Source organism: Bos taurus, chromosome 22, assembly GCF_002263795.3.
Source record: "Bos taurus isolate L1 Dominette 01449 registration number 42190680 breed Hereford chromosome 22, ARS-UCD2.0, whole genome shotgun sequence".
Taxonomy (NCBI): domain Eukaryota; kingdom Metazoa; phylum Chordata; class Mammalia; order Artiodactyla; family Bovidae; genus Bos; species Bos taurus.
Genome location: NC_037349.1, coordinates 53,546,469 through 53,569,413, shown reverse-complemented (window position 1 = coordinate 53,569,413; position 22,945 = coordinate 53,546,469). Strand labels below are relative to the sequence as shown.

At 46.8% G+C, this 22,945-nt stretch overlaps 1 protein-coding gene across 6 annotated transcripts in view; it reads right to left on the bottom strand.

Moving 5' to 3' along the window:
• Positions 1-204: 204 nt before the first annotated feature.
• SLC6A20 (solute carrier family 6 member 20) overlaps positions 205-22,945 on the bottom strand; it is a 58,991-nt gene continuing 36,250 nt past the window's right edge. For 4 of the 6 annotated variants that reach the window (XM_059879742.1, XM_005223070.5, XM_059879743.1 and 1 more), the window contains 4 exons: positions 8,887-9,091; positions 6,905-7,064; positions 6,164-6,329; positions 205-3,788 (listed from right to left, as the gene is read on the bottom strand). In XM_059879742.1, coding sequence (XP_059735725.1) covers positions 3,639-3,788; positions 6,164-6,329; positions 6,905-7,064; positions 8,887-9,091 — 681 coding nt within the window. In that variant the 3' untranslated portion in view covers positions 205-3,638. The remainder of the gene's footprint in view (positions 3,789-6,163; positions 6,330-6,904; positions 7,065-8,886; positions 9,092-22,945) is intronic. The other 2 variants (XR_009492284.1, NM_001435160.1) reach the window with 2 other exon arrangements.

The window sequence follows — 22,945 nt, the reverse complement described above, 5'->3', positions numbered from 1 at the left end:
TCAGAAGGATTGGAAAGATTCTGCAGCAATTCAGAAGAGCTTACATTCTGCTTAAATCCAGCAAATTAGAATTATTTCCCTGATTTTTCTTTGGGATTCTGCCCTTTCTGTTACCATCTGACCCTGTTCTCAGGTGATGACCCTCCCACACTACTGCACTGGTGTGGCTTCAGTGCATAGGAGGAAGCAAACATGAAAGAGAGATCAGACAGATTCTCTGTTCCTTTATTTTCCTTTTTTTTCCAAAATTAGGTAGTATGTTTACATAATGAGGGGAAAAACTTGTGTTTAGAGATTTCGAAACGACATTCCATAAATGACCAAAAAGACCGAGAGAGATACCTGTTTAGGGTTTTATTATGACGGTGGCTAAAAACACAATATTTCCCTGCCTGACTTTCTAGCCCTAGGAGTTGGTGTGCTTAGTGTAAGTGGGAAGCTCACAGAGCCCCTGCCTGGTGCTGATGTCATGGTGCTGCTGAGCGTGCGGGGATGGAGTGTGCCTTCTTCCTTCGGCTTCCTGGAGGAGGGTGGACGGATGGCAAGATGACTGCTCGGGTGCAGTCCCTAGAAAACAGCCAGGAAAGGCTTCTTTGAAACAGGACTAGTGGTTTAAGAGGATGACTGTGAAATGTTCTGCTCTTCATGCAGTTCTTAGAAACCAGGATAAAACTGAACTGAAACTGGAGACAGTTTCATCTGGAGCACATTAGTCTATAATAATGGTTCTTCTGTGTTTGACTTTTGTGAGCAGAAATTATTTTGGAGAAGTGACTTTTCCGTGCTCAAAAGTGCTCTCAGACTTTTAAAGGTCACTTTTGATGTTAATGTGCCTGAACGTTTGACCCATTCCCCCTCTCTCTCCAGTAGGGCACCGGTTCTCAGGTCCCAGGGGTGGCCCATTCCCCATCTCTCTCCAGTAGGGCACCGGTTCTCAGGTTCCCGGGTGGCCCGCGCACCAGGAGTTTTAAGTGCGCCTGGCGGGCTGGCAGGGACACTGCGGTGGAGGACCACCGAGGCCCAAGCACTGTGAGTGTGGTGCTGCTTGAGGACAGAATTTGTCCACGCTCCTAAGGACCCTGGCATTTGGGGCTGAGACGCCCAGCTGACGAACAAGCCCGGAGGGGTGCCTCTGTTTAAGGTCCGTGACTGAGGGCTGAGGTGGGGCCCAAGCTGGAAGGTGGTAGGAGCAGACTCTGGTGTATTTTCTGTCGAGCGTGTCCACTCTTCAAGCCTTGACAGCTGAGGGGTCTGGACACTGAAGAACCCTCTGATGAGAACTCACAGGACTGACTAGATGTGGTACGTAAATCATACATTTTAAAGCCGAGTGGTTTTTTTTTCCTATCGCGGTTTATCACAGGATGTAGAATATAGTTCCCTGTGTCCTTCGGTAGGACCGTGCTGTTTGTCCATCCTGTACATAGTAGTCCCAGACCCCCAGGCCATCCTTCGGCCACCATTCCCTCCCTCTTGGTGACCACAAGTCGGTTCTCTGAGTGTTTCTGTTTCGTAATGAGTTCCTCTGCGTTGTGTTCTAGCTTCCACTTACAAGCGATATCATGATATTTGCCTTTCTCTTTCTCACTTGCATAGTGTGAATCTCTAGGTCCATCCCTGTTGCTGTAAACGGCATTATTTTGTCCTTTTTTGTGGCTCAGTGATCTTCCACTGCATATACATGCCACATCTTTCTCCATTCATCTGCTGATGGACATTGAGGTTGCTCCCAGGTCTTGGCTGCTGTGATAGTGCTGGCAAGAACATACGGGTGCATGCGTCATTTTGAATTCTAGTTTTGCCTGGATGTATGCCCAGGAGTGGGATTGCTAGGTGATCTGGCAACTCTGGTTTTGTGAGGAACCTCCATACTGGTCTCCACGGTGGCCGCAGCAGTGAACACTCCCACCAAGAGTGTAGGAGGCCCCTTTTTGCTACACCCTCTCCGCATTTGTTATTTGCAGACTTGTCAGTGACGGGCATTCTCACCCGTGGGATGTTTTCACTGTAGTTTTGATTTGCATCTCTCTCATGATTTCTGATGTTGAGCACCTTTCCACGTGCATATCGGCCATCTGTACGCTGCCTTTGGAGAGATGTCTGTCTAGGTCTTCTGCCCAGTGTTGGGTTAGGTTGCTGTATTACTGTTGAGTTGTATGAGCTATCTGTAAATTTTGGAAATTAAGCCCTTGTTAGTAACATTTGGAAATATTTTCTCCCAGTCCATAGGTTGTCTTTTTGTTTTGTTTATGGTTTCCTTTTGCTGTGCAACAGCTTATACGTTTGATTAGGCCCTATTTTATTTTCGCTTTTATCTCTATTGCCTTGGGAAACTAACCTAAGAAAATATTGGTGTGGTTTATGCCAAGAGAATGTTTTGCCTGTGTTCTCTGCATCTTATGGTGTCATGTCTTATATTTAATTCAGTCTTTAAGGTCATTTGGGGTTTATTTTTGTATCTGGGATGAGGGTCTGTCCTAACTTCATTGATCTACATGTGACTCTCCAGCTTACCCCACATCTCCAAATGGTCTTTCTATAACTGGGCATCAGGTGAAGCTGGAAGTTTATAGCATGAAAATAAAAAGTTTTAAAAGAAAAGCCATCTCCAGCCGATGTCCCAGGTGAGTGTTTAAGTGTCTTTAAAGATGTCTGTACAATGTACCCAAAGAACCTTCCTGTGCTTCACTGCGATCATGGGATTCAGGAATGTTAGAACAGGAAGGGACCCTCTCAAGTCAGAGTGACCTTGACCTGCTTACTGTTACAGGTTAAAAGCAGATGTTTGCATGGTGAACTAATGCCGTGTCATAAATACGGTGTCTTCACTTTAGAAAGACTGGTCTCAAACAGAGCCTCTCTTTACATTTTGGAAGACTTACGTACAGGTAAATTAACACTAACTTGTGATCATGGCCTTTCCTGTAGAGAGCTGGTCGTTATGTCCAAATATTACCTTAGGCCTGTGGGAAAGTTGGCTTCACTTTCATCCTTGCAGTGGCTCTGGCAGCTGGTGAGGGCTCTGAGACACTGCGGTTTGGGGTTGTTCGTGGAGAGGCCGCAGGTGAGGGAATCGTGACCTCCTGTGTGAGCCTTGAGCAAAGCCCCTCTTTCTTTATGGCCAGCCCCTCCTCTCAGGGAAGAACACAGTTGACTGCAGGCTCACCGTGACTGAAAGTAGAACTCATTTTGCTCTGATGACATTGAGATTTGTCATCTTAGGCACTGAAAACTCCTTTTCCCAACTTCTCTACAAATGAATGCCCTCTAATATTTTGAGATTTCTTCAGAAAAAAAATGCTAAAATTTTATTTAATAAAAATTAAAGTCAAATTTCAGTTCACAGTGCACCCTGCTTGTTGGACTTTGCTGCCATCAAACAGCCACCTTCCAGACTCGCTGTGGGAATCCTGCCTCTGGTTGCGGGGTGTGACTGGGATCGCGGAGGTGACACAGGGCCGCCTGGTGGGCAGGACGGGGCTCCTCATCAGGGAGTCACCTCCTCACCTTCCTGATTGGCAAGAAGACAGCGGGCCGAGAGGGTCTGGAGTTGGGATTTCTGGCAGCAGCCGATGCACCCACCTTTGGGTGAGGGGCTGGAATAGAGCGGCTGGTGTAGGTCCCGGGGCACCCGGCTCTCAGGCCACAGGGGCTGTGTCTCCTCGCTTGAGGCGGCGTGTGATGAGTGTGCCCAGGGCCCCGAGTGGGATGCACATGGTGGAGGCGGCCACAAGCAGCCCGATGACGGCCAGGGCATGGGGCGGGTAGTCCTTGGTCACCAGCTGACCCTGAGGAGAGAACCTGAGTGTCAGGAGACGCCCCCCCCAGTGGGAGGAGGAGCGTGTCCGTGCCCCTCAGTGAACACAAGCAGCGTGCTTGCTGTTTGGGGCTCCCTGTGAAGAGCGACCATGGGAATGATGGCTTGTGTTCAAGGCAGCAACACAGGCACCGAAGGGCAGGGGCTCCCCTTGCCCAGTGCTGTCCCGTTGGATTGCCCCCCATCGGACACAGGTGGCCCCTGGGAATGTGGCCAGAGATGAGAGGGCTGGATTTTAAATTTTATTTAATATTAATGAGTTCAAACCACCCCCATGTGGATTGTTAGCTACTAAGTCCAGTAACACAGCTCTCGTCTCAAGAGAAGGGTTGATGGACTTAGTTGGTAGGATTTGTGGTATTTCCCTAAATGCAAAATTGATGACAAACCAGTTGAGGCCCCAAAGCCAACAAACGCTGCCTTCCCACCAAGGAACCAGAGGACGCTCGAGTCGAGGGAGCCTGCTGTCAACCAACGTATGTACGGTGTGTAAACCAAGACGCCGCGCCGAGTGTGGCTGTGGGAAGCAGCCCACAGGCGTCTGTTGCTCTTTATGTTCTCTGTTTCAGATGCAGAAAAAGCTTTGACAAAGCTCATCACTCACTCACAGTAAAAACGCTCCAGAAAATAGTCAAAGAGGGAACTTTGCCCAACATCATAAAGGCTATAAATGACAAACCCACAGCAAACCTCATTCTCAGTGAAACCCTGAAAGCATTTCCGCTAAGATCAGGAACGGGCCAAGGACGTCCCTCCCACCATGCTTATTCCACAGTTTCCTCCCGTTCCCTGTTTTGGGGGCTTCATGTGAGGTGCTGTTTTGTAGACCTGCTTTGTATTTGTAGATGAAGATACTAGTGTTCTCTTTTCCATGTAAACAGAATAAATTGCCCTCTCAAATTACTATTTCTATGACTTTATAACAGCCTCTTTCGCTCATAATCGGGGAAAGGGTATATTGTGTATGTTCAGTCTATTCTGAAATCGTTGCGTATGCCCCCTTAATGACTTTGTTCCCCCTCTTTTTATTTCCTGTTAGGAATTCGAAATTAAGAAAATGTCCAAGACTGGTAATAAGCTTGCAGAGTTCCAGCCAAACAGCTTGTACGTCTGAGGAAACAGCAAGCACTTTGGCTCTGAGTTCACAAATCACTTCCATGTCCACACAGAAGGGATGCATAAGGGATGCATTCCCAGATGCTGAGAGCAGGAGCAGTGTCTGCTACAACAGTAGTGGGAACCTTTATATCTATAACTCTTTTTCTGAGATACTTTTAAGTTTTTGTACTGGAGTGAAGCTGGTTGACAGTGTTGTGATAGTTTCCGGTGGAGAGCAAAGGGGCTCAGCCATACGTACATATGTATCCATTCTCTCCAGACTCCCCTCCCATCCAGGCCGCCACATACCACGGAGCACAGTGCCCTGTGCTGTGCACTAGTAGGTCCAGTCCATATAGTTTTGGAAGTCCTAGCCACAGTGATCAGAGAGGAAAAAGAAATACACCCTGGAAAAGAAGGTGAACGATCCCTCTCTTCTGTGTATCGTATGTCATCTGCAAATCCTAGAGAGCCACCAGAAAACTGGTGCTAATCAGTGAATCTGTTACAGTTGCAGGACACAAGATTAATGCACAGAAGTCTCGCATCCCTGTACACTAACAAAAGATTGGAAAGAGAAACGAAGAATTCCATTTACCATCACAACAAAAAGAATAAAACACCTAGGAATAAACCTACCTAAGGAGGCAAAAGACTTGTACTCAGAAAACTATAAAACAGTGATGAAATCAGAGATGACACAAACGAATAGAGATCTACCGTGTTCTTGGCCTGAAAGACTCCATACTGTGAAATGACTACATGCCCCAAGAAAGCCACAGACTCGCTGCAATCCCTGTCAGACTACCAAGGACATCTTCACAGAACTAGAACGAAACATTCCACCCTTGGAAACACAGAAGACTCCAATTCACAAATTACTAGAGAAATGAGAACTACAGTGAGGTATCAGCGGGAGAGGAGGATGGAATGAATTGGGAGATTGGAATTGACATATATATAATACAGTGTATAAATAGATAACTAATGAGAACCTGCTCTGTAGCACAGGGAGCTCTACTCAGAGCTCTGTGGTGACCTAAATGGGAAGAAAGTGCAAAAAAAAAAAAATGGATATGTGTATGACTGATTCACTTTGTCATGCAGCAGAAACTAACACAACATTGTCAAGCAACCATACTCCAATAAAAACTGAAGAAAGCAAGGACCTGGGTGATGATTCCCCGCTGTGACACATAACCGCCCCTGTTCTGGAGAGGCAAGGAAGACCCCCGAGGTGGCAGGTACCTGGGCGGCGTCCCAGGCCTGGTACCGCAGGGTCCCTGTGCTGATATAGTCACTCAGGTAGAAGATGAAGAGGCTGATGATTAGCAGCGGGCTCACGCCGCCCCACATGGCCTTCCAGTACCAGTTCAGGGCGCGTCCAGTCATGGCCTTGAGGTCGCTTTCAAATCTGTTTGGAGAGCGGGGAGAGAAAGTCTGGATAGTCCGTGCTGTTGGAGGCAGGCGGTCCAGGCCATGGAGCCCTCTGTGCTCAGGAAGCTTTTGTGCTGGGCACTACTGGTGCTTGAACACGACCATGGGGAGAGGGGTCCTGGGGGAGGGGAGAAGGGCACAGGCTGCCACCAAGAGGGCAGAGCGACCGCCCACAGGTGAGTGGACATCAGAGGACATGCCTCTGGTGCCAGCCTCCAGGTAGAGGCTGCTGCTGTAGACAGGAGGGCAGCGCCCAGCACCAGCAGGCACAGAGGGCCTGGTGAGACGCCCATGAAGCCGTCCTCAGCCCCGGGGGGCCCCGAGGGCAGCCCTGCCCCGTCCCTCCCGCCCTGCAGCCCACCACTGTGGTGTCCGTGTCTGCGGCCCCTCTCTTTGTTTCTCATAGCTTGACCCTTGCCTGAATTTAGACATAGCCTGACAGTGTCTGTCTTACAGTAGACTGGAGAGGCTTCTCCGGGATTCTGGAAACTATACGTGGAGAAAGTGCTGGGAGTCGTGGCCTTCGTGGGTGCGTTTCCCGTGCAGCCCTACCTGCTCAGCCCATACAGGTAGCACACGGCAACCGTCTCCGCCAGGACGATGAGCAGCAGGGACAGCGTGGCAGCGTAGTCGTTGAAGATGTCGAACCAGTAGCTGCCAGCCTCCATGGTGAACAGCATGCCGATGGCGCAGTTGGCGAGGCACACCAGACCTGGGACCACAGGACCCCCTGCTCACCCGCCTGTTCCCCCAGCTTCCCGTGGGGCCAAGGCGGTGGGAGGTGTGTCAGCAGGACTTCCTGACGCTCATTCACGGAGGGGTCTGGCAGAGGACACCCGACCCAGTGTAGAAGGTAAAACGGGGCACTGATGTCTAAGTGGTCCCACCCGGGCTGTGGGCCTGCTTATGTTGTTTATCCCAACGACTCAACCTCCGAGCTCGGGGGAGGAGAGTTGAGCTGCAGGACTCCCAGTGGAGGCCTGACATCTGACCGGGGAGAGGGGTAGAGAGGGGAAGAGGAGAAATAAACGCTGACCGAGATCCCATGGCGCCTTAGGCATTTGTCCCCTTTCGGCTCCTGAAGGCTATGAGGCAGGTAGCGGGAGGTGAGCCCCCTTGTATAGGGTGGGGGAGCCAAAGCTCAGAGATGTCGGGTAACTTTGCCAACATCACACAGCACGAAAAGCAGCAGTGATGGAATTCAGACACCCCCCCCAAAAAGTCTGAGGCCCTAACGCTGCCCCCCCGCCGTCCACTGCCACCCGCCATGAGCCCCACCGGCGTCCCGAGGGGAGAACAGGCTGTGAGCCGTCGGGGAGCTGCAGCCGCACAGTGCTGGCTCCTGAGAGGAGAGATGCCAGCGGGCGCTGACAGGAGCAGAGCTGGGTTGGGGCTGGAGGGCCGTTGTGGATGTGTTGGAATGGTGTCATCAGAGGCAGGGCTTGGGGGGCCAGGGCCCTCCAGACACTGAGGGTTGGAGAGGAGTGGAGAGGCATGCTTGTCCACCAAGAGCAGAATGGGCAGATATGTTGTCGAGTGTGGGCTGTCGATGGTTTTTTTCACAGAAAAGAGAGAGATGATTACTGCTTGCCACAGAGTGTATGGATGTGAGAGGTGGACTATAAAGAAAGCTGAGCGCCGAAAAATTGATGCTTTTGAACTGTGGTGTTGGAGAAGACTCTTGAGAGTCCCTTGGACTGCAAGCAGATCCAAGCAGTCCATCCTAAAGGAAATCAGTCCTGAACATTCATTGGAAGGACTGAAGCTGAAACTCCAATACTTTGGCCACCTGATGCGACAAACTGACTCATTGGAAAAGACCCTGATGCTGGGAAAGATTGAAGGTGGGAGGAGAAGGGGACGACAGAGAATGAGATGGTTGGATTGCATCACCGACTCAATGGAGATGAGTTTGAGTAGGCTCCCGGAGTTGGTGATGGACAGGGAAGCCTGGAGTGCTGCAGTTCATGGGGTCGCAGAGTCAACGGAACTGAACCAGAGTGGATTTCACAGACTGAGTTTGAATGACGACGACAGACAGACAGGGTAAGTACAGTGTGATTTAACTGACGTGCAGTGTGAGAGCAGGAGCAACCTCAGAAGGCAGCATTCGGAGCAGAGGTGGCTGCTGGGGGTGGGGCGTGCTGCCTGGACAGCAGCGGGAAGGGGCTCTCGGGTGAGAGAAAGGCTCTGTACCTTGACTCGGTGGTGGTTCACTGAGAGTGTATTTAAGAAATGTACAAATTGTCGTCATTATTCTTGGGTCAGCACAGACAAAAGCATGTTCTCTGAATGCCTGGAGAGCTTGGAGGGCCATGTTGGGGAGTCTGGCCTTTGCTGAAGGTTGGGGTGACCGCCTGACTTGCCCATGATGTGGAGGGCCAGACGTGGGGTGAGTTACATTCCCAGAGCGCCTGACAGAGCTGTGGCAGGACTCCTGGATGCGGCAGTGACTCAGGGAGCAGGTGCGTCCTGAGGACAGCACCTCTGTTCGGCCCCCTGAGCCCCACTGCCTTGGTGCCTGGCCCACTCACCGGAGATGGCCTCCTTGGGCAGGTAGCTGGAGATGACCTTGCTGTCCGTCAGAGGGGTGAGGATGGCAGCCGTGTTGCCCAGCATGCTCCCAATGCCCAGCAGTAGCAGCATGAAGAAGTAGAGCACCGACCACAGCTGAGATACCTCCATGTTTTTAATGGCCTCCGTGTAGACGATGAAAGCCAGGCCAGTGCCCTGAACGGCCTATGCGAGGCAAGAACATAGTTACACACCCAGGGAAGTTAGGACTCCTCAACACTCCTGCTGTGAGTGACCAGGCTCCCAAGAAATTACTGCAGGACGTGAGGGCCAACTGGCGACAAGCCTGCGCCAAAGTGTGAAGAAGAGTGAACTTGTGTTTTCCTTTTTAAAAATCCCTGAAAAGATGCCCAGTATCTCCAGGGCTTAGAGAAAGGCAGGTGAAATCAACAACGAAGTATCTCCTGGCACCTGTCATCAAAGAGATGACACAGAACATCTGATGGGGAGGGTGTGGAGAAAAGTGACTCTGAGGAAGGCGTTTGTGGAAGGCTGAGTGGCTCACCGTATGCAGAGAAGTGACGAGGTCCTTAGGGAAGGAAAGGTGCAGCGCCCTAAAGCCCTGGCAGTCCCACTCCCGCTTGCATGTGGGGAGAGGAGACCATCATTCGAAAACACACACGTAAGCACTCTACTGGCCTTTGCCCATCTACCTGCAACAGGCAAGGCGTGGAAACTACCAGAATGCCCAGCGACAGAAGAAAGGATAAAGAAGATGGGCTCAGATAAACAACAGACTGCTACTCAGAAAACCGAATGACAGCACAGCCTGACGACAGTCTGGATGGACCTGGACAGGATCTCATAGCTAGAGTAGGTCGGACAGAAACACCAAGCGCATACGATACCACTCATAGGTGGACACTTAACAGCAGGGAACTAACACACTGAGGAAATGGAAACAGCCAGTTTCAGGAAAGAAACTGAGTGTTTCTAACATGGCTAATGTGGAGGGTGGAGAGGGAAATTAGGAGGTGGGGTTCTCAGTACACACACACGCGGGTACTCAGGTGTGTGTGTGTACATACATATATGTATGTGTGTGTGTTATGTATGTATCTGTATCTTAAATAGACAGTAAACGAGGGCCTACTGTAGTGCAGGGATAATTGTACTCACTCACAAATGACTATCTCCCCAAATCCAAAGATAATATGGTCCTTATATATGTGATACTGAGTCCAGTTACTAATGATCTCAACATGGCACTGTTAATTGTACTCTAGGAGATGATAAAAAGTGGATTACTTTAGAAATACTCTTTTCCATTCAGGAATACACAGTTCGAGACGGGATCATATTCTGGAACCTGAAGTGGCCGTGACGCCTCAAGAAAAAGTCATGATTCCCCTAAGTGGGGAGAAAGTGACAGCCTTCCATGGAGGCCACAGCAGACCTTAAGTGCCTGGTAAGCCCTGGATGGGACCCAATCAGATGAGCCTTCCTGCAGGTACAGCAAACCTCCTATGGCTAAAGGATGGTGTATCCCAGGGCAGAGTGAAAAGTCACCCAGTCTTCATGGCTTCTGGAGCAGATGTGCTTTGCCCTCCTTCTTAGAGTTCCTGAACTGCATGCCACTGGTGCAGGCCTTGGAATCGGTCTTGAACTTCCACGGGGCGAGAAATGAGACCCACCTTGGGTGCCTATTGGGGCACTTTTGACCTGATTGACATCCCAGGAACAAGGCTTTGTCCCAGACTCTGTTACCCGGGAGACCAGAGTGGGGATGAAAAAGTGCTGCCGCCTTGTGGCCGCCTGTATGAACGGCAGCCTCCAGCGCTATGCTTCTGGTTACTTTATATGCACAAGGCTCCAGGGGCTGTGCGTGGCCACAGCTCCCAAGAAATCTACTGCAGGAGGTGAGCCCATAAAAAGTCAACTGGGACAAACTGGCGACAAGCCAGCGTCAGAGGGTGAAGTAGCGTGAACTTGCGTTTTTTTTTTTTAAGGTCCCTGTAAAGATGCCCAGTATCTCCTGGCATCTGTCATCAAAGAGACGACACAGAATATCTGGAGAGGGTGTGGAGAAAAGTGACCCTGAGGAAGGTGTTTGTGGAAGGCTGAGTGGCTCACCGTATGCAGAGAAGTGACGAGGTCCTTAGGGAAGGAAAGGTGCAGCGCCCTAAAGCCCCGGCAGTCCCACTCCGGCTTGCATGTGGGGAGAGGAGACCGTCGTTCAAAAACACACACACAGGCGCTCCATTGGCCTTCACCCATCTACCTGCAACAGGCAAGGCATGGAAACTACCAGAACGTCCAGCGACAGAAGAAAGGATAAAGAAGATGAGCTCAGATAAACAATGGACTGCTACTCAGAAAACCGAATGACAGCACAGCCTGACGACAGTATGGATGGACCCGAACAGGCTACATAACTCAGACAGACAGAAAAAAGCCAAGCACAGACGATGCCACATACAGGTGGACACCCAAAAGCACTGAACCAACACACCAAAGAAATGTAAACAGCCAAAGGAGCAAGATGGGGAGGGTGGAGAGGGAAATTATGAGCTCCGAGTTCACAGCTGCACACTGATACGCCTGTATTTGTCTACATATTTAAGATAGATGATTTAGGAGACCCTACAGTGGAATACAGACAACACTCTTCACTCTGCAAATAACTATGTCCCAAAGAATCCAAACAACAAGTCATTCCATGTACGTTTGAATCTGAGTCCAGTTCCCATTCAACTCAAAACTTGAATTCACTTTAGAAATGCCCCTTCTTTTCCATTCAGGCCTAACTGGTCTGGGCTGGGGTCATATCTTGGAGCCCTGAGGTAGCTTGGATCCCAGGTTTGACAGTGGCTGTTTCTAGGATCAACAACCTTAAAACCTATGTTGAAAGTGAAGTCACTCAGTCATGTCTGACTTTTTGTGGCCCTAAGGTAAAACCTATGTTTCTGGGTACTTAATAAGCAAAAGGCTTGAAGGGTGTGAAAGACCACAGCTTTCATGAAGTTTTGTAGGAGGTAATGGAAGAAAAATTTTCATAAGAGTCTGCTTGCCACATGCCAATTTCAAAAGGAGAAAGTTCACTCAACCTGTGTTTTTCTTTTTAAAACCCCTGGTTGGGTGGAGGGCATCTCTAGTGCTTAGAGAAATGCAGATAAAATCTACAACGAGGTATCTCTGACACAAATCATCAAAAATCCTACAAACAATACATGATGGAGAGGGCCTGGAGAAAAGGTACCCTGAGCAAGGTATTCGTGGAAAGGTAAACTGCTCAGAGCCAGTATAGAGAGAAATAGAGAAGCTAGTTAAGAAAGGAGAACTACAGCTCCTCACATCTGGCCATGCACTTACTTTTATGTTCAAAGAGAAGATCAACAGTGAAAATCACACACTCCTTCCCTTGGCCTTCTCCCATCTACCTACAATGGGCACGGCACGCAAACTATTGTCCAGCGATAGTATAACAGACAAAGACGACGTATGTATACATCTTATACAAAGACGACCCCATGTATACAACAGACTGACTCAGGAAACCAAACTGCAACACACCATTGACAACAGCATGCCTGGACCTGGAGAAGACCTCACTAACTCAGGTAAGTCAGAGAAAGACCAAGCTGATCATATCACTTCTAGGTGGAAACTAGAAATGAACCGAACTGAACTAATTGACAGGGAAATGTAAACACCCACCCTCAGGGAAAAAATGCGGAGTTTCCAGTGGAGCATGATGGCGAGGTTGGAGAGAAAAATCACGGTTAGACTGAATACGCTTACATACAAACAAATGTAAATAGACAGTTAATGAGGCCCTACTGCATACCACAGACAACTCTACTCACTCTACAAACACTGTCACAAAAGAATCAAAAGAAAAATCGGTCCTTGTTTATGTGAACTTGAATCCAGTTCCTACTGAACTCAAAGACGATACTGTAAATTGACCATATTCCAGGAGAAAATAAAAATTCGATGTAAAAACACCTCTGTTTCACTCAGGCTTAATTGATTCTGGTCGGGCTCATCTCCTGGAGTGCAGAGGTGGCTTGGATCCCTATTTTGACAGTCAGGAGCCCCAGTGACCAGGGGAGAATGGGACAGCCAGCATACAAGCCACCTTGGACCTGTAGTACCTGGTCTCCTCTGGATGGGACCGTGATCTCTAAATACAGTCGAGCCATTCTGCAGGCAAACCATGAGCCATCCTACAGGTAAACCAAGTCTCATACAGCTAAAGGGTGGTGGACTCCCTGGGCAAGGACAGCAAGGCCCCAGTCTTCATGGCTTCTGGTGAATAGGTACCTCTAGCCTCCTTCCTTACAGTCCCTCAGTTGCATACCACCGGTGCAGGTGTTGGGATCTGTCTAGAAGTTCATGGAGCCAGGAGAAATGAGACACAAGCCCTTGGGCGTCTGTTAGGGCACTTTCCACCTGATTGACAAGAAACAGGACGTTCTCTAGACTCTGGTTACCTAGGTTACCAGAGAGCTGACGCAGAAGTGCTGCCGCCTTGTGGCCGTTTCTAGGAGCAACCGCCTTAAACCCTGTGCTTCTGGGTACTTAACATGCAAAAAGGCTTCAGGGGCTGTGAAACACCATAGCTCTCAAGAAATTGTCTGCATGAGGGAATCAAAGACAAATTCAAAAAGGGAAAGTTCACTCAACCTGGGTTTTCTTTTTAAAACCCCTGGGGTAGCAGGGGGAGGGCAGCTCTAGTGCTTAGAGAAATGCAAATAAAATCTACAAGGAGGTATCTCCTGGCACCAGTCATTAAAGAGAATACACAGAATATATGATGGAGGGGCCTGGAGAGAAGGGACCCTGTGCAATGTCTACGTGGAGAGGTAAATTTCTCACAGCCAGTATGGAGAGAAGTAGAGAAGGTCCTTAGGAAAGGAAAGGTACAGCTCCCTGAAGATCCGGCAGTGCCCCTCCTGCTTGTCTGTCCAAAGAGAAAACCACTGACAACAATTACACATGGAGTCCACTGGCCTTTTCCCGTCTACCTACAACAAGCATGTCAACTCCCCATCTGTCCACCGACAGAATACACATGAAGACATGCACCATCCATATGATGGACTATTAGATCAAAAATGAAATCTCTATTTACAGCAACGTGGATGGAACCAGAGATGATGATACTAGTCAAGTTTGACATAATTACAACTATTATATGATACCATTTATAGACGTAACTTTAAAATGGATATGGGGGGGTGGTCCTAACATGGCAGAGGAATAGGACAGGGAGACCACTTTCTCCCTCACAAATTCATTGAAAGAACATTTGAACGCTAAGCAAATTCCAGAAAACAACTTCTGAATGCTGGCAGAGGACATCAGGCACCCAGAAAGGCAGCCCATTGTCTTCGAAAGGAGGTAGGACAAAATATAAAAAGAGAGACAAGAGGTAGGGACGGAGATCCGTCCTGGGAAGGGAGTCTTAAAAGAGGAGAAGTTTCCAAACACCAGGAAACACTCTCACGGGCGGGTCTGTGGGGAATCTTGGAATCTCAGAGGGCAACATAACTGGGAGGAAAAATAAATAAATAATTAAACCCCACAGATTACGTGCCTAACGGCAACTCAGCCGCCACCAGCAAGCGGGGGCTGAACAGGGAGGGTTGGCTGCATTGCTCAGGGTAAGGACTGGGCCCAAATGCCCTGAGGGCAATCTGAGGGAACTAACCTGAGATAGCAACCCCAACTGTGGGATAGCCAGAGAGAGAGGAAGGAAAAGAACTATCCCGCGAAAAGCCCTAACCTGAGGCACTGCCAGGCCGGCTCACAGAACAAAGGACTGAGCGAATACCGGAGGAGAGCTAGCCGGCTGCTGACCGGCCCATCCTCCGTCAGAGACAAGCGGGGTTGGGGGGCGGGGCAGCCGGAGCTGGAAAGGGGCAATCGCAGCCCCAGAGAGGCATCCTCTACCAAACTGCAAGCAGGCTCCGTTGCTAACCAAGAGTTCTTGGAATTCTGGATGGTTGACCTCCGCCTGTAGGGTTGCAGCCAGAGATCAGCTCCCCAGAAGAGACACACGGCACACCTGAGAAGGTGCGCCCATTGGACACCCAGAAAACTGAGCGGCTGGGACAGGGGAGGCGATAAGATGCACCCCCCACCTGGGGGCAACTGCACTCGCCAAGCACCTGGTCACCTGAGCTCCTCGGACTGGGAAGGGCACAAAACGCAGGCCCAGCTGAGTCTGCGCCTTTGTGGAGTACCCGAGAACCTGAGCAGCTTAGACCTGGAAAGCCCATGCAGCCCAGGGCCCACCTCAGACAGTTCCTGGCAGAGCAACCTAGAGCCTGAGCCTACAACCATGAAAGCACACACGCTGTGAGCAGGGGCAAATCCGGTGCGACTGAAACACTGCGAGCACTCCCCACACTCGCTGGTGATAGTTGTTTGCAGGGTTCCTCCCTCCCCACAAGTGAGCCTAAATAAGTGACCACCACCGCCCCCTTGTGTCAGGGTGGAAATTAGACACTGAAAAGACCAGCAAACAGAAGAGGCTAAAATAAACAGAGGGAACCGCCTTGGAAGTGACAGGTGCAACAGATTAAAACCCTGTAGTTAGCACCGACTACACTGGAAGGGGCCCTTAGATCTTGAGAAGTATAAGCCGGATCAAGGAACTATCTGAAACTGAACTGACCCCACACTGTCCACAACAGCTCCAGAGAAATTCTTAGATATATTTTTACTATTATCATTTCTTAAATTAAAAAAAAATTTTTTAAGCCCTCTATTACGCCTTTAATTTTCATTTTTATAATATATTACCTTGCAAAAAAAAAAAAAAACACTTTTTAAAGCAAACTTCATATATATATATATTATAATTTTTTGTGACTTTTTTTAATATTGTATTTTTGAGTCTAAAATCTAGATTTTTAATCTTTGCTTTTTGGTATTTGTTATCAATTCTGCACATTTAAGAACCCAATCTTCAGTACCCATTTTTATTTGGGAGTGTGATTACTGGCTTGATTGCTCTCTCCCTCTTTTGACTCTCCTTTTTCTCCACCAGGTCGCCTCTGTCTCCTCCCTCCCCCTTCTCTTCTCTACACAACTCTGTGAAGCTCTTTGTATGTTCTGGGCTGTGGAGAACACTTAGGGAATTGATTACTGGCTAGCTTGCTCTCTCCCCTTCTGATTCCACCTGTTCTCCTCCTGGTCACCTCTATCTCCCTCCTCCCTCTTCTCTTCTCCCTGTAACTCTGTGAACCTCTCTGGGTGCCCCTCACTGTGGAGAAACTTTTCATCATTAACCTAGATGTTTTATCATTGGTGCTGTATAGAAGCTTGAGGCTTGTATAGCTTGAGGCTATTGTAAGAATAAGACTGAAATCCAGAGGCAGGAGGCTTAAGTCCAAATCCTGAGAACACCAAAGAACTCCTGACTCCAGGGAACATTAATCGGTAAGAGCTCATCCAAAAGCCTCCATACCTACACTGAAACCAAGCACCACTCAAGAGCCAACAAGTTCCAGACTAAGACATACCATGCAAATTCTCAAGCAACACAGGAACATAGCCCCAAGCTTCAATATACAGGCTGCCCAAAGTCACACCAAACCCACTGACCTCTCGAAACTTATTACTGGACACTTCATTGCACTCCAGAGAGAAGAAATCCAGCTCCACCCACCAGAACACCGACACAAGCTTCCCTAACCAGGAAACCTTGACAAGCCACCCATCCAACCCCACCCACAGCGAGGAACCTCCACAATAAAGAGGAACTGCAAACTGCCAGAGTACGGAAAGGCCACCCCAAATGCAGCAATCTAAACAAGATGAAAAGGCAAAGAAATACTCAGCAGGTAAAGTAAAAGGATAAATGCCCACCAAACCAAACAAAAGAGGAAGAGATAGGGAACCTACCTGATACAGAATTCAGAATAATGATCGTGAAAATGATCCAAAGTCTTGAAAACAAAATGGAGTTACAGATAAATAGCCTGGAGACAAGGATTGAGAAGGTGCAAGAAAGGTTTAACAAGGACCTAGAAAAAATAAAGAGAGTCAATATATAATGAATAATGCAATAAATGAGATCAAAAACACTCTGGAGGGAACCAACAGTAGAATAACGGAGGCAGAAAATAGGATAAGTGAGGTAGAAGATAGAATGGTAGAAATAAATGAAGCAGAGAGGAAAAAAGAATTAAAAGAAATGAGGACAACCTCAGAGACCACTGGGACAATGTTAAATGCCCCAACATTTGAATCATAGGAGTCCCAGAAGAAGACAAAAAGAAAGACCATGAAAAAATACTTGAGGAGATAATAGTTGAAAACTTCCCTAAAGTAGGAAAGGAAATAGTCACCCAAGTCCAAGAAACCCAGAGAGTCCCAAACAGGATAAACCCAAGGTGAAACACCCCAAGACACATATTAATCAAATCAACAAAGATCAAACACAAGGACAAATATTAAAAGCAGCAAGGGAAAAACAACAAATAGCACACAAGGGGATTCCCATAAGGATAACAGCTGATCTTTCAATAGAAACTCTTCAGGCCAGGAGGGAATGGCAGGACGTACTTAAAAGTGATAAAAGAAAATAACCTACAGCCCAGATTACTGTAGCCAGCAAGGATTTCATTCAAATATGAAGGAGAAATCAAAAGCTTCACAGACAAGCAAAAGCTGAGAGAATTCAGCACCACCAAACCAGCTCTCCAACAAATGCTAAAGGATCTTCTCTAGACAGGAAACACAGAAAGGGTGTATAAACTCGAACCCAAAACAGCAAAGTAAATGGCAATGGGATCATACTTATCAATAATTACCTTAAACGTAAATGGGTTGAATGCCCCAACCAAAAGACAAAGACTGGCTGAATGGATACAAAAACAAGATCCCTATATATGTTGTCTACAAGAGACCCACCTCAGAACAAGGGACACATACAGACTGAAAGTGAAGGGCTGGAAAAAGATATTCCATGCAAATAGAAACCAAAAGAAAGCAGGAGTAGCAATACTCACATCAGATAAAATAGACTTTAAAACAAAGGCTGTGAAAAGCGACAAAGAAGGACACTACATAATGATCAAAGGATCAATCCAAGAAGAAGATATAACAATGATAAATATATATGCACCCAACATAGGAGCACCACAATATGTAAGACAAATGCTAACAAGTATGAAAGGGGAAATTAACAATAACACAATAATAGTGGGAGACTTTAATACCCCACTCACACCTATGGATAGATCAACTAAACAGAAAATTAATAAGGAAACACAAACTTTAAATGATACAAGAGACCAGTTAGACCTAATTGATATCTAAAGGACATTTCACCCCAAAACAATGAATTTCACCCTTTTCTCAAAGGCACACGGAACCTTCTCCAGGATAGATCACATCCTGGGCCATAAACCTAGCCTTGGTAAATTCAAAAAAATTGAAATCATTCCAAGCATCTTTTCTGACCACAATGCAGTAAGATTAGATCTCAATTACAGGAGAAAAACTATTAAAAATGCCAACATATGGAGGCTGAACAACACGCTGCTGAATAACCAACAAATCACAGAAGAAATCAAAAAAGAAATAAAAATATGCATAGAAATGAATGAAAATGAAAACAACCCAAAACCTATGGGACACTGTAAAAGCAGTGCTAAGGGGAAGGTTCATAGCAATACAGGCTTACCTCAAAATAACAAGAAAAAAGTCAAATAAGCCAACTCTACACCTATGGCAACCCACTCCAGTATTCTTGCCTGGAGAATCCCAGGGATGGGGGAGCTTGGTGGGCTGCCATTTATGGGGTCGCACAGAGTCGGACACAACTGAAGCAACTTAGCAGCAGCAGCAGCTACACTAAAGCAACTAGAAAAGGAAGAAATGAAGAACCCCACGGTTAGAAGAAGGAAAGAAATCTTAAAAGTTAGGGCAGAAATAAATGCAAAAGAAACAAAAGAGTCCATAGCAAAAATCAACAAAGCTAAAAGCTGGTTCTTTGAGAAGATAAGTAAAATTGACAAACCATTAGCCAGACTTATCAAGAAACAAAAGGAGAAGAATCAAATCAACAAAAGTAGAAATGAAAATGGAGAAATCACAACACAGAAATACAAGAGACTACTATCAGCAACTATATGCCAATAAAATGGACAACTTGGAAGAAATGGACAAATCCTTAGAAAAGTACAACTTTCCAAAACTGAACTAGGAAGAAACAGAAAATCTTAACAGACACATCACAAGCACAGAAATTGAAACTGTAATCAGAAATCTTCCAGCAAACAAAAGCCCAGGTCCAGACGGCTTCACAGCTGAATTCTACCAAAAATTTAGAGAAGAGCTAACACCTATCCTACTCAAACTCTTCCAGAAAACTGCAGAGGAAGATAAACTTCCAAACTCATTCTATGAGGCCACCATCACCCTAATACCAAAACCTGACAAAGATGCCACAAAAAAAGAAAACTACAGGCCAATATCACTGATGAACTTAGATGCAAAAATCCTTAACAAAATTCTAGCAATCAGAATCCAACAACACATTAAAAAGATCATACACCATGACCAAGTGGGCTTTAAACGAGGGATGCAAGGATTCTTCAATATCCGCAAATCAATCAATGTAATACACCACGTTAACAAATTGAAAAATAAAAGCCATATGATTATCTCAATAGATGCAGACAAAGCCTTTGACAGAATTCAACATCCATTTATGATAAAAACTCTCCAGAAAGCAGGAATAGAAGGAACATACCTCAACATAATAAAAGCTATATATGACAAACCCACAGCAAACATTATCCTCAATGGTGAAAAACTGAAAGCATTTCCTGTAAAGCCAGGAACAAGACAAGGGTGGCCACTTTCACCACTACTATTCAACATAGTTTTGGAAGTTTTGGCCATGGCAATCAGAGCAGAAAATGAAATAAAAGGAATCCAGATTGGAAAAGAAGAAGTAAAACTCTCACTGTTTGCAGATGACATGATCCTCTACATAGAGAACCCTAAAGACTCCACCAGAAAATTACTAGTGCTGATCAATGAATATAGTGAAGTTGCAGGATATAAAATCAACACACAGAAATGCCTTGCATTCCTATACACTAATAATGAGAAAACAGAAGGAGAAATTAAGGAAACAATTCCATTCACCATTGCAATGAAAAGAATGAAATACTTAGGAATATATCTACTTAAAGAAACAAAGGACCTATATATAGAAAACTATAAAACACTGATGAAAGAAATCAAAGAGGACACAAATAGATAGAGAAATATACCATGTTCATGGGTTGGAAGAATCAATATAGTGAAAATGAGTATACTACCCAAAGCAATCTATAGATTCAATGCAATCCCTATCAAGCTATCAACGGTATTTTTCACAGAACTAGATCAAATAATTTCACAATTTGTATGAAAATACAAAAAACCGAAGATGGCGGAGGAATAGGATGGGCAGACCACTTTCTCCCACACAAATTCATCAAACAAACATTTAAACGCTGAGTAAATTCCACAAAACAACTTCTGAATGCCGGCAGAGGACATCAGGCACCCAGAAAAGCAGCCCATTGTCTTCGAAAGGAGGTAGGAAAAAACATAAAAGACAAAAAAAAAAAAGAGAGAGACAAAAGGGGTAGGGACAGAGCTCCATCCTGGGAAGGGAGTCTTAAAAAGAGAAGTTTCCAAACACCAGGAAACACTCTCACTGCCGAGTCTGTGGTGAGCCTTGGAAGCACAGAGGGCAACATAACAAGGAAGAAAAATAAATAAATAATTAAAACCCACAGATTACGAGCCCAACGGTAACTCCCCCAGTGGAGAAGCAGTGCAGACGCCTGCACCCGCCACTAGCAAGCAGGGGCTAGGCAGGGAGGCGCCGGCTGCATTGCTTAGAGTAAGGACTGGTCCTGAATGCCCTGAGGGCAATCTGAGCGAACTAACTTGGGCAGCAAACCAGACTGTGGGATAGCTACCACGTGAAAACTCCTAACCTAAGATAGTACCAGGCCTGTGCACAGAACAAAGGACCGAACAGAACTAGCCAGCTGCAGACCATTCCCCTCCGGTGACAGGCAGCCAGAGCTGGAAGGGGGCAATTGCAGCCCCAGAGAGACATTATCTACCAAACTGCAAGCAGGCTTCTTTGCTAACTAAGACTTCTTGGGGTTCTGGACAGTCAACATCTGCCTGAGAAGGTGCGCCAGTTGTACACCAGAAAACCAAGTGGCAGGGATGGGGGAGGTGATAAGTCGCAGCGACTGCGCTCACCAAACACGTCATCACCTGAGCTGCTTGGACCTGGGAAGGGCACAAGACGCAGTTCCAACCAAATCTGCACCTCTGAGGACTACCTGAGTGCCTGAACCTGAGCAGCTTAGACCTGGGAAGTGCATGCAGCCCAGGGCCAGCCTCCGACAGTTCCCGGCGGAGCAACCTAGAGCCTGAGCTGCGTGGGCAGGGAGGGTGCACGCGCCGTGAGCGGGGGCAGGCCCAGTGTGGCTGAGACACTGCGAGCACACGCCAGTGTTATTTGTTTGCAGCGTCCCTCCCTCCCCACAGCGCGACTGAACAAGTGAGCCTAAAAAAGTGTCCACCACCGCCCTCCTTGTGTTAGGGAAGAAATCAGATACTGAAGAGACAAGCAAAGAGAAGAAGCTAAAATAGAGGGAACCGCCTTGGAAGTGACAGATGCAATAGATTAAAACCCTGTAGTTAGTACCGACTACATAGGAAGGGGCCTACAGATCTTGAGAAATATAAGCTGGACCAAGGAACTATATGAAAATGAACTGACCCCACCCTGCCCACACCACCACCAGAGAAAGTCCTAGATATACTTTTACTATTTTTACGATCATTCTTTTATTTTTTTTAATTAAAAAAATTTTTTAATCCTCTATTATTCCTTTAATTTTAATTTTTATAACCTACTATTACTTTGCAAAAAAAAAAAGACCCTATTTTTTAAAATCAAACTTCATATATATATATATATTTTATAATTTTTGTGACTTTGTCTTTTTCTTATTATTCTTTTCTTTAATATTGTATTTTTGAAAATCCAACCTCTACTCTAGATTTTTAATCTTTGCTTTTTGATATTATCAATTTTGTACCTTTAAGAACCCAATCTTCAGTACCCATTTTTACCTGGGAGCGAGATTACTGGCTTGACTGCTCTCTCCCCCTTTGGACTCTCCTCTTCCTCCACCAGGTCACCTCTGTCTCCTCCCTTCCCCTTCTCTTCTCTACCCAACTCTGTGAATCACCAGTGTGTTCCGGACGGTGGAGAACACTTAGGGAACTGATTACTTCTCTCTCCTTTTGATTCCCCCCTTTTTATCCTCCTGGTCACCTCTTGTCTCCTTCCTCCCTCTTCTCTGTATAACTCTGTGAACATCTCTGAGCAGTCCAGACTGTGGAGCGCACATAAGGAAGTGATTACTGGCTAGCTTGCTCTCTCCTCTTTTGATTCCACCTCATCTGATTTGGGTCACCTCTAACTCCCTCCTCCCTCTTCTCTTCTCCATGTAATTCTGTGAACATCTCTGGGTGTCCCTCACTGTGGAGAAACTTTTCACCTTTAGATGTTTTATCGTTGGTGCTGTATAGAAGGAGAAGTCTTGAGACTACTGTAAAAATAAGACTGAAAACCAGAAGCATGAGGCTTAAGTCCAAAATCCTGAGAACACCAGAGAACTCCTGACTTCAGGGAACATTAATCGACAGGAGCTCATCAAACGCCTCCATACCTACACTGATACCAAGCACCACCCAAGGGCCAACAAGTTGCAGAGCAAGACATATCACGCAAATTCTCCAGCAACACAGGAACACAGCGCTGAGCTTCAATATACAGGCTGCCCAAAGTTACTCCAAAACCATTGACATCTCATAACCCATTACTGGGCACTTCATTGCACTCCAGAGAGAAGAAATCCAGCTTCACCCACCAGAACACCAACACAAGCTTCCCTAACCAAGAAACCTTGACAAGCCACCTGTACAAACCCACACAGAGTGAGGAACCTTCACAATAAAGAGAACTCC